This window comes from Ammospiza caudacuta, chromosome 2 (assembly GCF_027887145.1).
Source record: "Ammospiza caudacuta isolate bAmmCau1 chromosome 2, bAmmCau1.pri, whole genome shotgun sequence".
Lineage (NCBI taxonomy): Eukaryota > Metazoa > Chordata > Aves > Passeriformes > Passerellidae > Ammospiza > Ammospiza caudacuta.
The window spans coordinates 89,205,958-89,221,342 of NC_080594.1; the positions used below are offsets into that span (position 1 = coordinate 89,205,958).

The 15,385-nt window shown below is 40.5% G+C and overlaps 1 protein-coding gene across 1 annotated transcript in view; it reads left to right on the forward strand.

Annotated features, from left to right (window-relative positions):
- The window catches only part of ATP10A (ATPase phospholipid transporting 10A (putative)), a 108,836-nt gene that overhangs the window by 30,450 nt on the left and 63,001 nt on the right, over nucleotides 1-15,385 (forward strand). The window contains exon 2 of the mRNA XM_058825077.1: nucleotides 11,480-11,684. Coding sequence (XP_058681060.1) covers nucleotides 11,480-11,684 — 205 coding nt within the window. The remainder of the gene's footprint in view (nucleotides 1-11,479; nucleotides 11,685-15,385) is intronic.

Here is a 15,385-nt window from a genome sequence, read left to right on the forward strand (position 1 = left end):
CAGAGGAAACAGCAGGTAGTGTGAAAACAGTCAAGTTGACATTCAAAAAAGCTTTAAATGAATTTTTATCCTGATTTTTTTTTTAACGTAGATACCTGCAGTATCAGTCTAGTTTTCAATCTGAACTACTCAAATGTTACTAAAGGCAACCTACATTTCCTTTAAATAGTAGGATTTTACATTTCCTGGTTCTCACTTTTTCAATATCTCTATTATTTACTTTCACCAAGAATTTTGAATATAAAATTTGCATCTCTAGGCATACTTGTTTTGACTCAAACCTTCAAAGATTCATATCACTGCATATGATTTGCATGGAGTTTGGTCTTCTAATTCTTCTTTGATGGAAGTGAGGAACATTTTTATATTCTGTGAATTTCTGTAAGATTGCCTTATATAAGGCTGCATTCAAATTGCATTAGGACTTAGAGCATAGCAAATCGAGACTCAGATTTCAATCTAATGTAGGATCCAACCCAGTCTGTGTACTCAGATAGGACTGTTGGGAAGTGCTCCCAGGATCCAGTTAAGATGGGACTTTAATGGTCATCATTAAGAAACCATTTTTGGGAAATACATCATTATTATTTTATACCAGAATTTTAGAGATTTTCATATTCTTAAATTTTGTTTTGAGAACAACATGCTAATTTAAACATGCCTTAGTACTAAGATAGAGCCCGAGGCTGTTTGCTTTTCCTTGCATTTGTATTCTTGTCTTGTTGGGGCAAGCAGTGATCCAGAAATGTAAAGACAGGCTGTATAACCTATGAGAGCAGCTGAACACAGAAAAATTGGCCAGATACAGCCTAAGATAAGTCACTACATTTAAAACTTCAACTGTGCTTCTCAGATCAGCCTGAAGTACAAGTTAAGGCTTATTCTCTACCAGCTACATGACAAATTAGGATTCTTCTGAGTTGTAGTGCCTCTTACTCCTTCCTTCTTGCAAATATACTGATGCTAGAGATATTTCTGCTTCAGATCAGGGGGTCACAGTGTTCGTGCATCAGATCAGGGATGTGTCATAGAATCATTAAGTCCAACTTTGTCCAAAATTGAACAAGATTGTTGAGTCCAAGTGTAGCGCTGCCAAGTCCATCACTAAACCATGTCCCCAAGTGCCACATCTGCATGTCTTAAATACCTCCAGGGATGGTGACTCCATGCTTCCCCGAGCAGCCTGTTCCAATGCCTAACCACCCTTTCACTGAACCAATCTTATTGAACAGCCAACCTAAGACTTCCCTGGCACAGCTTGAGGCCATTTCCTCTTGTCCTGTCTCTGGCTGCCTGGGAGAAGAGGACAACCCCCACCTGGCTGCAGCCTCCTTTCAGAGGGTTGTAGAGAGCAATTAATTCCCTCTGAGCCTTGTTTTCTTGAGACGCAACAACCTCAGCTCTCTCAGCCTCCTCTCATGCTACCTGTGCTCTAGAGCCCTCACCAGCTCCACTACACTTATCTGGAGACACTCCAGAACCTCAGTGTCTTTCTTCTCACACAGTGACTTCATAGAGCTAAATGTAAAATGTCAAGCAGCTCTCTGGCTACCAGTGCAAGCACTGGTGAGAGCACTGCAGGAACCTGCTGCTCTTTCGTATTTGGTTCAGTCACCATGACAGAGATGTCTCTTCTCAGAAACATCAGAAACAGATGTCCCTTCCCTTCCCTTCCCTTCCCTTCCCTTCCCTTCCCTTCCCTTCCCTTCCCTTCCCTTCCCTTCCCTTCCCTTCCCTTCCCTTCCCTTCCCTTCCCTTCCCTTCCCTTCCCTTCCCTTCCCTTCCCTTCCCTTCCCTTCCCTTCCCTTCCCTTCCCTTCCCTTCCCTTCCCTTCCCTTCCCTTCCCTTCCCTTCCCTTCCCTTCCCTTCCCTTCCCTTCCCTTCCCTTCCCCTCTTTTTTTAAAATCAATACCAGTTCTTTAAGCAGTTTAATTTTGTGTGGCACTGTAATAGCAAAGTCTGGTGTATGTGCTAAAGCTAATTCCTGGAACTGCTGCCAGAGGAAACTCTGAGGCAACAATAGAATCTCAGTTGTTCTGAATGTAAGCATTGCACTCTGGAACCCACTGAGATCTCAGCTGGTACTTAGTGTTTTTACTACCCTCAACCTGTACTTTAGATTGTCCAGATGAACACTGATGAGAACATCCAAATAAGATGGATGTCATGGATGGATGTTGCCCAGACAAGAATAGAACTGGATGGAAAATGTACAACTTCATAGTTTTAGGAGGACCTGGAGAAGTTGAATGCTTATATTTGGTCTGAGATGTTGGCTTTGACTGTTAAATGTGAAAATGATGAATTATTAATGTTCTGGTTAACATTAAATAGCCAAACTGTATTAGCTTCTAGAGTGCTTTACTGCAGTGATTAGGTAAAATGTGGCCTTCTGAGTTTCAAAGGAGATGTATGGTACAGTTACATACAGGAAAATAGTCTCCCAAGCTGAGTATCACTGAACAACTCCATCAGGAGTATGAACGTAATTAGCAGTGAATACCTTTCCTGATAAAAATTATTTCAGTTTTTACATGTTTATTTAAAAGAACTGGAATAATTTTTTTCAAATAAAACCAGCTGCACTTCTTAAGAAGTACTTGTCTTTACAAGGTCTTTGTAAATGGCTTTTTGTGTATACTTAATTAATATATTAAAGCTTTTTTTATGTCCTGGGTCAAGCTGTCCTGAGATCAAATGAGGCAGATGTGCAGACCAAGAGGAATGAAAAGGAATAAAATTTCCACTGAAGTGTCTGAAACTTTTAAAGAATGGCATTTTCCTCAGTAACTGGGCAGAGCCATGCTTAATTTACCTTTTAAAATGTACCTTTAAGATATGAAGAGCTCCTTTGGAATGTTCATCTGATTGCACTGCCTTAAATGTAGTGGGGATGCACCAAAAGGAGGGTGTAGTCCACCAGATTTGTTCATCTATCTTGCACCTGAATTTTAAGCACTCAGACAGTATTCCTAAGTCTTCTCAAGCCATTAATTATTCGTTTAGAGAACAAGGACCCTGGAAAGCTCCTTCACGGAGCTCAAGTCTTATCAAAATTTGGCACCTAAGTTCTCCCTAGGAAGAGTTCCTGCTCTTTCTTTAATTGTTTAGGCAGCAGGTACAGATTCAGGAAGTTTGTGTCATTGGGTTTCTACTGTTTCAGTGAGTTCCCTTCAGCAGGGCATTATTTCTTCTTCTATGTTTTCAGAACACCAAGCTCTGCTGAATCTTTTTACAGTGGTTTGGAGCAGCACTTTAATGGAAATATTCAGTGTTAATATCTGTGCTAGCTCTGAAAATCAGGATGAGAATCTTGCCTGGCTGTGAGCCAGATCACATCCAGGTTGTTCTTCCTCTTCTGTTCTTCCACACCTCCTTGTGTGATTCCATTTAGAAAGCCTCAATACTAAACATGAGCTGTCTTTCCTGCTATATGTAAAGCAACTGATATTCTTCTCTCCCAATATATGTGTTTACTGGAAGAGTGATAGGACTTTTTTAGCATTTTTGGCAGCAAAAATGCTTGAGGCTGAGAATCATGCCACTTAGAGAAACCCTAATCCTAAATGCCTCTCTGGAACAGTCTTGTTTTAAAATCAAGTTCTAGAAGACATCTTTGCTTTCTTCAGTTTGTGTAAAGTCTCATTACATGTTCTGCTTTTATGTTTCATATCACAACAAGTTTCTTGGCCGAAAAATCATTTATTCCGGGTAGTAAATGTTTCATTATAGTTAACAATAGTGAGGTTTCTTTCAATATGAAGTATAATGGAGATAACACTGCCAAGAGAAATTAAATTACTACTTCCATGTTATAAGCCTGAATCATTGAGGTTCCCTGGGTAGCTTTTCATAGAAAGTTTCACTAGTAGCAAAAAAATTAGCAGTTTCCAGAAAGTATGAATTTGATAAAAGGCACCTTTATACCTCATCACCACTATACATGCAGATTTGCTTCTGGCAACTCTAACATATATTTGCACATGCTCATCCAAAAGAAAAAAAGGATATTTGAAGTGCATGAAAATAATGCCCCTAAAATAACGTGAACATTATGGAGTCTATTTAGAAACTTCAGTTATGGAGAGATTTCATTCTCTTCAGTGTTTCTCAAAAACACACTCTACTAATCTGTTTTGTCTGATTAGTATCAGATTCAGAGTCTCTTAGTGATTTATTTTCATAGAAACAGATGTTATCATTTGTGCCGGAATGGAGACATATTCTGGGCATTATGTAATCTCCTTTGGCATTAACTTATGCTACATGTTTTTCCTTCGTTTTGCCATAACATTGTAATTGTACCCAAATGGTTCTCAACATGTTTCCATAGATACTTGACATGTTCAGACTTTGTGCAGTGTATGCCTTGGTCTCACAGATAGCACTTGTTTTTAAACTCTGAGATCTGCTACACCCATAGTTTTCAAATCATAATCAGTACTGGTTATAACACAGCAGTTTTGTTCACACATTTCAGTGCTGTCCACCAGCTCTTAATTTTCAGTTGTGGTGAATTTTGCAACATCTCTGCTTGCCACTGAAGTGTTCATAGAGTGCTATAGGCTCCCTTAGTGGGAACCCTTTCCACGCCAGCAGGTCTAGGGACTGAAGGTAAAGGCTCCAGACCAAGCAAGAGAAAGAACTGATGATTTGGGAAAACCATATGAGCATAAAGGACCTATGGACAAAAAGCTAGATGCTGGAACCTCCCTAAAGATAGTCTGGCCTGATGTGACACTTCTGTGTTTGCATTAGTTTGAGGTTCTCATTCAGAAGATGCTGCTCTGTCTGGGCCCTGCTAATTAGCTCCCAAGTTTTTTAGTTAGCTCGCACCTAACCAGAAGATTTGTCACAGTACTTGTAGGCAATTGATTGGAAGATATTTTAAATCACTGGGAGCAGAGATGTACCTGAATCATTCCTTTGTGCTACCCCAATCTACTTCTGCCTCCTGAGATGAAAAGGAAGGACCTGGCTGACATCAAGAACAGGTACAAAGTATGCTTTGTACATGCACAACAGCTCTTTGACTGTCTTTTGTGGAGGGCTTTTCCTCTTCCACAGACTTAATTTCTTGCTGTTTCTTTAAAATCCTACTGGCCAACCTCAGCTGGCAGGGAAGGCAAAGGAGTCAGATTTCTTTTGAAGTAAAGAGGATTGTTACTTCAAAAGCAGGTCAGCGGATGGGCTTGGACTGGGAAATGACATTTTATCTGGATGTTTTGAGAGGCTTGAAAACCTCTGGGTTGCAGCTGGAATGCATGCAGGAAGGGGTATGCTCTATATGCCAGGTCAAACAGGTTGAACACCCCAAAAAGTACAAGAGAACATCTTCCAAACTTCCGGTACACGTGTTTTACAAGCCGTGCTGAGGTGAATCTAGGAGCCTGTGCTGGGACTAAGCTAGGGCAGCACTACTTAGAAGCATGGGTGCCCCAGCCACTGGATCTGATGGAGCAAATCTGCATCAGCCATTCTCACTCACTGACTATAATTTCTGTCAGTGGAGAAGTACATGAAGTAAGAAATTATTACCTAGTAGTCCCCATCCTCTCAATTTAATGTATAAAATTTCTACCATGCAGACCTTACACAAGTGGAACAGATTACAGCTGCATGGCCTTCATATTTCTTTGCCAAGTATTGATTATGATTATTTTCCCAAATTTAAAAAAGAAATTCTAGAGAAAAAGCAAGACACATTTTATCTTATTATTATATACATATATATATATATGTTATCTTAAATAATTTTTAAAAATTCCTTATTGTGCCAAAAAAGCTAAAATACATTCAAAAGAAGTAAACAGTTATTTTTGTGATTTCTGAATTGAGACAGTTTGAAAATCTTTAGCCTTTTGTAGATACCAAATCACCACTTGATAGTCTGTCTTCTGGACAGTCTGCATGTCCAGAAAGCAAAATTATGAGCATGATCTTTATCAGCTCATATTGCAAAGGAGACCAGAAAAAAAAAAAAAGCATAAGTAATTTGAAAAGACAATGTCATTTATGAGTTTCTGCGTTTCTAAATTAGAATGTCATTTTTTTAAAAAATAATCAATAGTTTTGGTTTGTTCAGTTTTTGCTGAACAAAGTAGCAGTTCTGCTGCTAACCAAAGTCTCAAATTTGGTACTCAAATTTACCTGCAGGCTGTTCTGGTTCAAAACAGAGCATTGGCCAAATATATGCAATAGACAAATGGTAGACTAATTCAAATTTTTTTTAGCAAAGAAAGTATTTTTCTCTGTGTTCATACACTTGAAAGGATGTTTCAGACTTTTTGTGTGTATATTCAAGAGCAGATATGCTAGGATAATGGCACTTTATCATTACAATTTGACTCCTGTCAGGGCCACATTTGTTGTTAGCTAACAAAAGTGTTGATGTCAATGCAGCTGTATCAGCTGGCTCTTGAGCTATTAATCTTTAGATTTCTGTCAATGTTTACCTGTAACAACATGCTCAGAAATGTGAAAGCACTGGAAAGTTCTAATTCCAATTGTGGCAGAGACAAGCATGAAGATTGATGTGACTGTGGGTTTAAACCACAGCTGACAGATACATTCTTTGTGTGCAAGTGTATTGATAAAGATTAGGTTGTGTGCAGGAGGATGCACATTTTTGATATTTGAGTTCAACAGGACACATTATAGTAGCTGGGCATAGTGTGTCTGAAATTAATAGATCATCATTGTGATTTAACTAGAGAATAACGACAATATCTATTCCTTCTCCAGAATGGCATTAGTTCAAGGCAGCATATTGATTTGTAGGACTTTTATGTAACTTTCCAAGCTTGAAAGATTTAGTATCTCTGACCTCCACCTGTGGTTCATCATGGTTTGCAGCATTCATCTCTTGTAGCATCAGCCTTAAGTATATTGTCGGTAATAAAATGTATCTTCAGGCTCATGATAAATGAGGGCATGTAGAGCTAGAGATGTGGGGTGTCAGCTTCTGGCCTAGATCTCTATGGCACAGTTTCTTGTGACCATTGTAGGGGACTGGACTCACTGAGATGCTGCCTCCCATTCCTGTGTTCCTGCCAGAATTCTCTGAGCCTTTCCACAAAATATTCCAGGAGGTTTGATAAAGTAAACTTGCCAAAAGCTTTTGTTAACAAGTCCCTGCAAACAGTGCCTGCAGCTGTCACAAATGAGTGGTTTAGGCCACTTCAAGAGTAACAGTCACCAAAAGCAGGTTTTAATATATGTTTGTGAAAGCATGACTTAGAAGAGTTTGATGGCAAGGTTCACTCTATTATTACAGAGAGGAAGCATACAGGGAAAGTAGAATTATAATGAATTTTGCATATTTTACACAAGGACTAGGGTAAGAGTACATGGGGTAAGGGAGATTTCCCCATTGAGTCATGAGTTATGGAGTGGGCCCCTTTCTTTCTAAACTTCTGAGGACCCTAAGTGCAACTCAATCCAAACTTCATCTCAGTCTTCATCCATGGGATATCTAAAGGATTTAATGGGGAAATCCTGCTGTTGGGTTACAAGATTTAGAATGGACTCCCTTGCTTTCTAAACTTCAGATGCAGCCTGGGTGTGGCTGAGTCCAGTCTTAGCATCAGACCTGGGAAGTGGTTTATGCCTGAAGGATTTAGCAGCACTCAGTAATTGACTAATTTAATGTTTACAGTGTGATTAAATAGGACTAACCTTAATCAAAATAGTAACTCAGTTATCTGTAGGGTGTTTAAATCAATTCATACATACACTCACACAGACACAAAGGTGTGTGCACGTGTGTGTGTATATTTATATGTAGGCACAGAGGTACTTGTTAAAAGTTCCACTTTGTTTCACTGCAGTGTCAGTGAATTACTCACATTGAATGTCTTGGCATTTCTCAATGGGAGAGGCTTGAGTGTCAAGGCCTGGGGGTGTCAGCCCAGGCCAATTCATCAGCTTTTGGTGACAGTCCTCTGAGTCTTGGTAGTTTGCAAGCTCTGAGTGGCATCCCAGTCTGAGGGACATGCTGGTACAGTCTGCTGTGGTCTGGCAGAACTCAAAGGGCCTCACATAGGACCAAGACCACTGTCTATAAGGTCACTAGATGACTGGCGTTTTTTTCATTAGTCCATTTCCATCCTGACTGTAACCCAAGTTGATAATTACTGAAATTATTCAAAAGCCCAGTTTCACTGGAGTTATGATTCAGGTGGGTAATGTTCCAAGGGTATTAGGGGTGACTGATTATTTCTCATTGCTCTCCTTGGTCAGATAGAATGTTCCCTGATATGAACAGTGCCACTCCACCTTAGCTGTGCAGAGGTTCCTGGTATGGTTAAGGGACATTTCACTGCCCAACTCATTATGCAAAAGCCAAAGCCTAATGAGAATTATTGAAATTGTAGGACAGGCTTGAGGAGGTAGAGCAGACCTCGGGGGGTAGGGAATGCACCACCACAGAAGCCCTGTACTGAGACTGCAGAGGACTGCCATCCTCTTGGGCTCCTTCTCCTGTAGAAAGTCTTGCTTTTCTAACTCTATATTATATAATCTTACTGGCACAATATAACAGCAAGAATAAACATTTAGTAGGTAATATAAAACTTGGACAACAAAGTCCTGTCTCTGCAGAATCAATGGAAAAAGCTTAACCTTATCAATGGGGTCTCTTGGTGTGTTTGTACTGGCTGCAGAATATTATGGCTGTCTCAAGGTGAGCTAACCTGCATGTTCAGAGGACTAGGCTGAGAATGTTAGAGGAAAGCTTCATAGGGCCTGATGTAGTCATGGTCCAGATAGTTTCTGAACCTCCTCATGTGAAGACAGTATCATGCCATACTCTACAGAGAAGGCTCGCAGTGACCGCTCACTGGCTGCAGTGAGACAAGTCTCAGTTCAGAGCTCTGCTAGAGGACACAGAGCAACCCAGTGTAAAGAGGATTAGGAAGTAATTTTCCATGAAGACAGTAATTCTCCATCCACTATTGACCCTTGTTAGCAAAGAGCTGATCAAGTGGAATATGGGGCCAAATTGTTCCCGTGTCCCTAATGAAGGGGGCTGTGCCCTGGGCCCTGGTGCATATCTGAGAGGTCTTACGCTCATAGATTTATTGAATCATAGAATGGTTTGGCTTGGTAAAGACCTTTAAAGATCGCTTAGTCCAATACTCCTGCCAGGAACAGGGACACTCTTCAATATATCAGTTTGCTCAAAGCCCCATTTTGAACACTTGGAGGGATGGGGCATCCACAGCTTCACTGGACAACCTGTTCTAGTGTCACAGCAGCCTCACCATAAGAAATTTTTCCCTTATTTCTCCCTCATCTAAACCTCTCCTTTTTCAGTTTAAAACCATTACCCCTTGTCCTGTGGCTATCGGCACTGGTAATAATTGTCTTTTTCACAAGTCCCCTTCGTATATTGAAAGACCACAATAAGGTAGTCTCTCACCCTGCAGCCTTCTGTTTTCCAGGCTGAACAACTTCATTTATTCCAGCAGAGCCATTTGGCCTTGTGTTGCTTAATACCCACCCTTCCTGCCACCGTGTATATAGTTGTGGCAGTTGTTAAGCATGTGAGGGATGAGGAAATGCTAAAATAGCAATGCTATTTCAAACAATAGAAATTAAATAAAAAATAGTAGTGCTTATAGCATAGTATGGGACTACTTGCTATTTTTATCCTGATTGTGCTTTTGTGCTGCTGCTCCTTGTACATGCATTTGTACATCACCCAGTTTCACAGTTAAATTAAAAAGGATGAAGAACAACAGACACATTTAAAGGGATTTGGAGTTACAGATTGCAGAGCTAACAAACCCTTCAGATCTGCAGTGCGGTATTTGTACTGTATTATGGCACACTGGGTTTCACAGCAATTCATACTCATTAGCAGAGAAAGTTAAATGTTTGTTTCATCCTGATTAGGAAGAAAATGTGTAATTTCAGCACCTAGTAGTTGTATTACTTGCCTTTGTTAGAGATTATCATGTTTTACACTTGGTACATACTAATCCTTTTCAGGTTTCATCAAAATAGAAATCACAATTATAATTTTCATTCTTCCCCTTATGAACTGGATGTTAAAGGGAAGAAATTCTGGGGGATATAACCTGATCTGATACCTGATCCTTTATTGTTTAGGATTTTGGCTAAATATATGAATAAATGCCAATTTAGTTACTAATTCCTCTAACACTAGTGAAGGCATAACTACCAGTAGCTCCAAAGTAACAACATTGTCAGGATTTCCCTGTTTCACTTTGTTACAAATCTATTCACATTACTGCTGAAAGTGACGTTTTTTAAAATAATATACTTTAAACAAGATAAAACAGCTGCTGCCACCTCTCCCCACCCCTCATCATTATCCAATTCTGCCAGTTAAAGTGCTGTCCCAGGAGAGTCTCTGGTGACAGTGCCAGCATTGACAATTATCTTGGTCTTCACACAGCAGAAAGTCTTCTAATGGCTTAGAAAAGTGTCATTTTATTAGCTTCCCATTTTCAGGATGTATTTTAACAAGTCAATATTGGAGCTGTTTTGAAATTGATTTCTTTCAAAATCACAACAGAATAAATCACTTTCCGCAAATGCCACAAAAGTACATGAGTCTGTGCCTACTGTAAAACTAAAACCTGATATTTTAGCTAAAATGAATTAAGCAGTCACCAGTTCCTTTTTCCTCTTGCTCTCAAGGAAAAGTTAAAAACTAAAAAAGTAGCAAAATAGCATGGCCTTTAAAACGAAAGAGATTTAGTGCTTGTACTCCAAAATGAAAGGTTCAGGGTAACTAAACAGGAATCATCTATGTAACAGACAGCACTCTGGCTAGAATGGAAATAGAGTAGAAATACTCAAAATAAATTAGAGTCTCCTTTCCCAGTAGAGTAGTTAGGATTGCATTTTACCACACAGTATGTCCTTTTAGTTCTAGATTTAGTGATGAAATTCCTCTCATTTAGGGATCTCTGTCCAGCTATGAAGTGCAGCAGTATACAGAGTTTCTCCCTGTTGGGAAAAAGGGAGCAAGGGGAAGCTAAGTGAGGGTGCATCAGCGGGTGGCACATGAAGGGAGACCATTCAGGAGCCATTCCAAGCAGGTGTCCTGGGCCCAGACCTGTTCTCATGTCTCCTAAAAGTGACTCCTTTTCACACAGTATGGGCACACCTCTCCTTCTTGGGGTGATATGGGTGACTCAGAGCATACAGGGAGAAAAAGGAGAATGTGTGAAGCTCCTGTTTACCCTGCTTAGTCAAGTCTGACATCAACATGTTTTCCTCTGGATCTTAAAAGAGGGTCTTGGTAACTCAGATCTATTTCTGAGTCACTGGGAAATGGCCTCTTGGCACTCTGCATTGACTTCTCCCAGGACAACTTGAGAGTTCCTGATCTTCCAAAGGCACTCCTGTAACAGGTATTCCTGTTACAAATCAAACCAGATTTATCAGAAGCATCTCAATCTGTGCAATTTTTTTCATTAAAAGGCTTGTATGTTTTTTTTTTCAGAACTGAGAAGAAATATATAAGCAGATACTGGAAAGAAGTGAAAGTTGGAGACTTTGTGCAGCTTCGCTGTAATGAAATTATACCTGCTGACATATTGCTGCTCTCCTCAAGTGATCCTGATGGGCTGTGCCACATAGAAACAGCCAACCTGGATGGTGAAACTAACTTAAAACAAAGACAGGTGGTGAGGAGGTTCTTAGAGCTGGTAAGTCTCCATTCCTAACTCACATTTAAGATAAGAATTTCTTTCAAGAAAGTAGCTGGTTACCAATATTCTCCACACTAGCTAAAGCTGCTTGATCTAATAGTGCTGATGAGCTACTGTTATGGTTGTCATTAAAATGCTAGCACTTGACAACAACTGACCTCATCATAGTATCAGAAGTTTTACCATCATTTTTCCTTGAATCTGAATAGGAATTATTTGGGGCAATTGTGCGTGGTTGGAAAATGTTGGAGGATATTAATGGCTTCTATTGTAGCTTGATTCTTGAAAACACATTTTAACTGCCCAAGGAGAAGATACTTAAATATAAACATGTACTTTTCCTGCCTGCAAACCGGATCAGTTTCAATTAGGAATCTGCCTCAAACTCTGTGTTAGAGAATATCCCTCCAGCAGTTGGAGCATTAAAGCTTGTAAGATTTAAAGGGACAGCAGGCATTCATTCTGGAGGTATCTGTGCTCAAAAACTGTTTTACTGCTCTCTCACTGTGCTTATCTCTCCCCAGCAGCACTATTTTGAAACAAAACATAATCCAGATCAGTTACTGACAGCAGAATTAGAGGAAATTACCTGAACTTTTACTTGCTTTAATGATCTTATTGAAATAGTATTTATTTGTATGCCCTCCTCTCCCATCCCTCTTACCAGCTGACTCCAGCTTCCTGTATTTGTCAGGAAAAAAAAATATTTTTTAGAACTCAGATACATTGGTTCTCCTAGTAGCACTTCTAATTTGAGGGATTTTGCAAACAATGGGAGCTGTGGCCCTTACCACTGTCATCAAAGGTAACTACAGTGTTGTGTCGCCGCACTACAGAAACCTGTGGTTGTATTAAGAAAGATCAACATTAATGAAGTTATTATCCAACCAACAGGATGAAAGTCAATGTGCCCTCCAAATAATTGTTTATGGTAGGTAGACCTTTTCTCTAAATAACTTGTAAAAATGTGAGTTAAGGACTTGTTTAATGATCAGTGATTTCCACACAGAATTGAGATATGACATGGCACCTACCACTGTGGCAACAAGCTCAATCAGCTACAGGCCAAATGTTTCAAAAACTTATTGTTTCAAAGTTAATTGAATTGCTGCTCAAACCTCCCATCCTGTTCCTGCTGAGAGGAAATCTCTCCCATTGGATAGAGCTTCAGGGAGGTGCTCAGATGATGTATCAGTTTTCTGCCAATGCAGACTTCTTATGTGACTTCAGGTATATTATGTACAACAAAAACTGTAGATGTCATTTAGGTAACTGAACACAGGTGTGTTTTTGCATTTGTGGGTACAGTTGTAAGCTATGGCCACATTCCAGCTCTGTTTCAAAGGGAAGGCACCAGGTCCTTCACTCATCTACAGCAGATGGTTGGATTTCTGCAATCGGAGACCACTGGACACACATCATTAGGTGTTGGTAAACATGGTGAAAGGAATCAGTATGTCCAGTTACAAATTATCAGACAACTGGCTTTGAAGACCCTTGCTGCCCAAAGGAGTTCCTTATACTGTCTTGAGATCCCCAGCTCCACGGCAGCAGGGTATTGATTCAGTATTCCTGGAAGCTGTCAGGCTGAGAGGACACCTGCCAGCCCTACGGACTGCCCTGCTGCTGTGAGCTGTGGCACCTAGATGTGTGCCTGAGCCCCTCAGTTGTGGAGTCACTTCTGTGTCTTCAACCAGCAGTCCCATGCATGCATTAACACAGCAGGAAAACCAGGAGGGAGTACCCCAGCAACATTATCTTTGGCATACTCAATGAGGTTTAAATTGCTGATCCAAACCAGGCAGCTAAAGACTTCAGCTCTGGAGTTTGTACAGTTTGGCAAGACCTGCAACCTTTAGGCTGTTGTGTGGAAGTGAGTGGCCATTTCCTTCTCAAACAGGTTAGATTATCAAAGACTGAATTGGGCCTCATTGAGGAAGAAGGCTGAGGAAACAGTTCCTGCCTAGGGAAGCATGGCTAGCTCTATGTGCCGAGCACATCACAGTGTATGTGGCATGGCTAGCTCAGCATACCCTGCTTTACTGAGGAAATCAGTTGCCTTGTAGATACTTGCAGTCAGCTTTGTAGACACCTAGCACACCTTGGATCTCCAGCCCATTCTCCTTCCATATCTTAGTTCTTTGTATCATAAGATGATTATGGAACTTTTCTATTTCAGAAGTGGGCTCAGAAAAATGTGGATAAATATTTTTTAAAAATAAATTTTAGATCACAAGGTGCCAAGCTACAGTAGCTGTGAGGTCCATAGTAAATTGTCAGGGGTTAAACTGAGGTCAGTGACAAAAAGCTCATTCATTCCAATGAAAACAGGACTGGTCCTCAAGGAGGCAAGTATTGAAAGAGAACTTGTAAGAAAACCACATGTGATTACCACCCCTCTCTTAAAATAGCTGAGAAAGCAGGAAATATCCAAGCCTGGGTTCCTACATCAACTAAGTTATAGGCAAAGTGCACACTCGCAAGTAAGAAGTCTTCAGCAGCTGCAGCATCACAGAATCTCTCTGTAATAGCACGCCATACGTTATCCAGCAGAATACTTGCCATCCTCATTAAAGTCCTGGCCAAAACCTCTCTAAGCATACTGTTAATTTAATTCATGCAGCAGCATTAGCTTTCACACTCCATACTGGTAAGGATAGGCTCTTACTGATTCTTGAAGGTATTGCCTTGCTGAGAGACACTCAGCAGCGGGATGGAGGGAGGTGCTTGGAAAATGTTGGATGAATAGTAGGAGGACAGCCAAGTAGCATGGAATAAGAAGGTGATGCCTGTCTGTTGGGCTGAAGTTCACTTCCTCTCTGGATATGTCTTAAGTTGTCACAACTGGAGAGAACTTAGTGGTAGATCTCATAAAATACTTCGGATGACCAAAATTTTCTTGCACCTAATGCTAACCACTCTTGCCAAGCCTCAGAGAAGCTTATTCCCAAGTCTCTTACATGACCTGTATCCTAGCCTGTTCATGCATTGGCTAAGAATTTTTTTTATTTTTGTATTAACACTCTGCACAGAAGAACAACTCTCAGTTACGTTTATAGCTGGTTCTGTGTCATTCTGCAGCCCTGTTGTTCAAGCAGGAAAACAAACAAATAAATTCTGTAGTTGTGACCCTCTCTTTCCCACACTGCTAAACACTTTCCCCACCTCCCTTACAGAATGATGTGCCTTGTCATGTGGCTTATCACAGGACAAAAACCAGATTTTTGGGAAGCTTCTTTTCAAAGTATCAGCTGTTAATAGCTGTTTTTGAATAATGTATCTGTATCGGTATCTCAAGTTTTTAAAAGGAACTTTTACAAAGGTTGCCTTGTCTGTGCTTCATATATGAGCTAACTGATAACTTTGGAGCACATGCTTGTGAAGCAGGTCAATGAAGGATAGCTATTTCTATACCTGTCACTCAGCTGGGCATGGGATTGGAGTGGGGGTGGCTGCAGGAACTGTTGTTTTAAGCTAATGCTGTGCTTTCTTGACTCTGTTCCTGCCTTGTGTGCACCCACACAATTTACAGCCCCACAGGTCTGTGCTGAGCTCTCAGACAGCTTGGTTGCCAATTTGGGGTCACTGAAGTGGCATCTTGCAGCCACTACATTTTCTCCAAAGGCCAGCAAGGCCAGCACTGTTGTGTTGGGTACAACTGTCCTGTGGAAAGGCCACTGTTCCTCCAGCATCCTCTG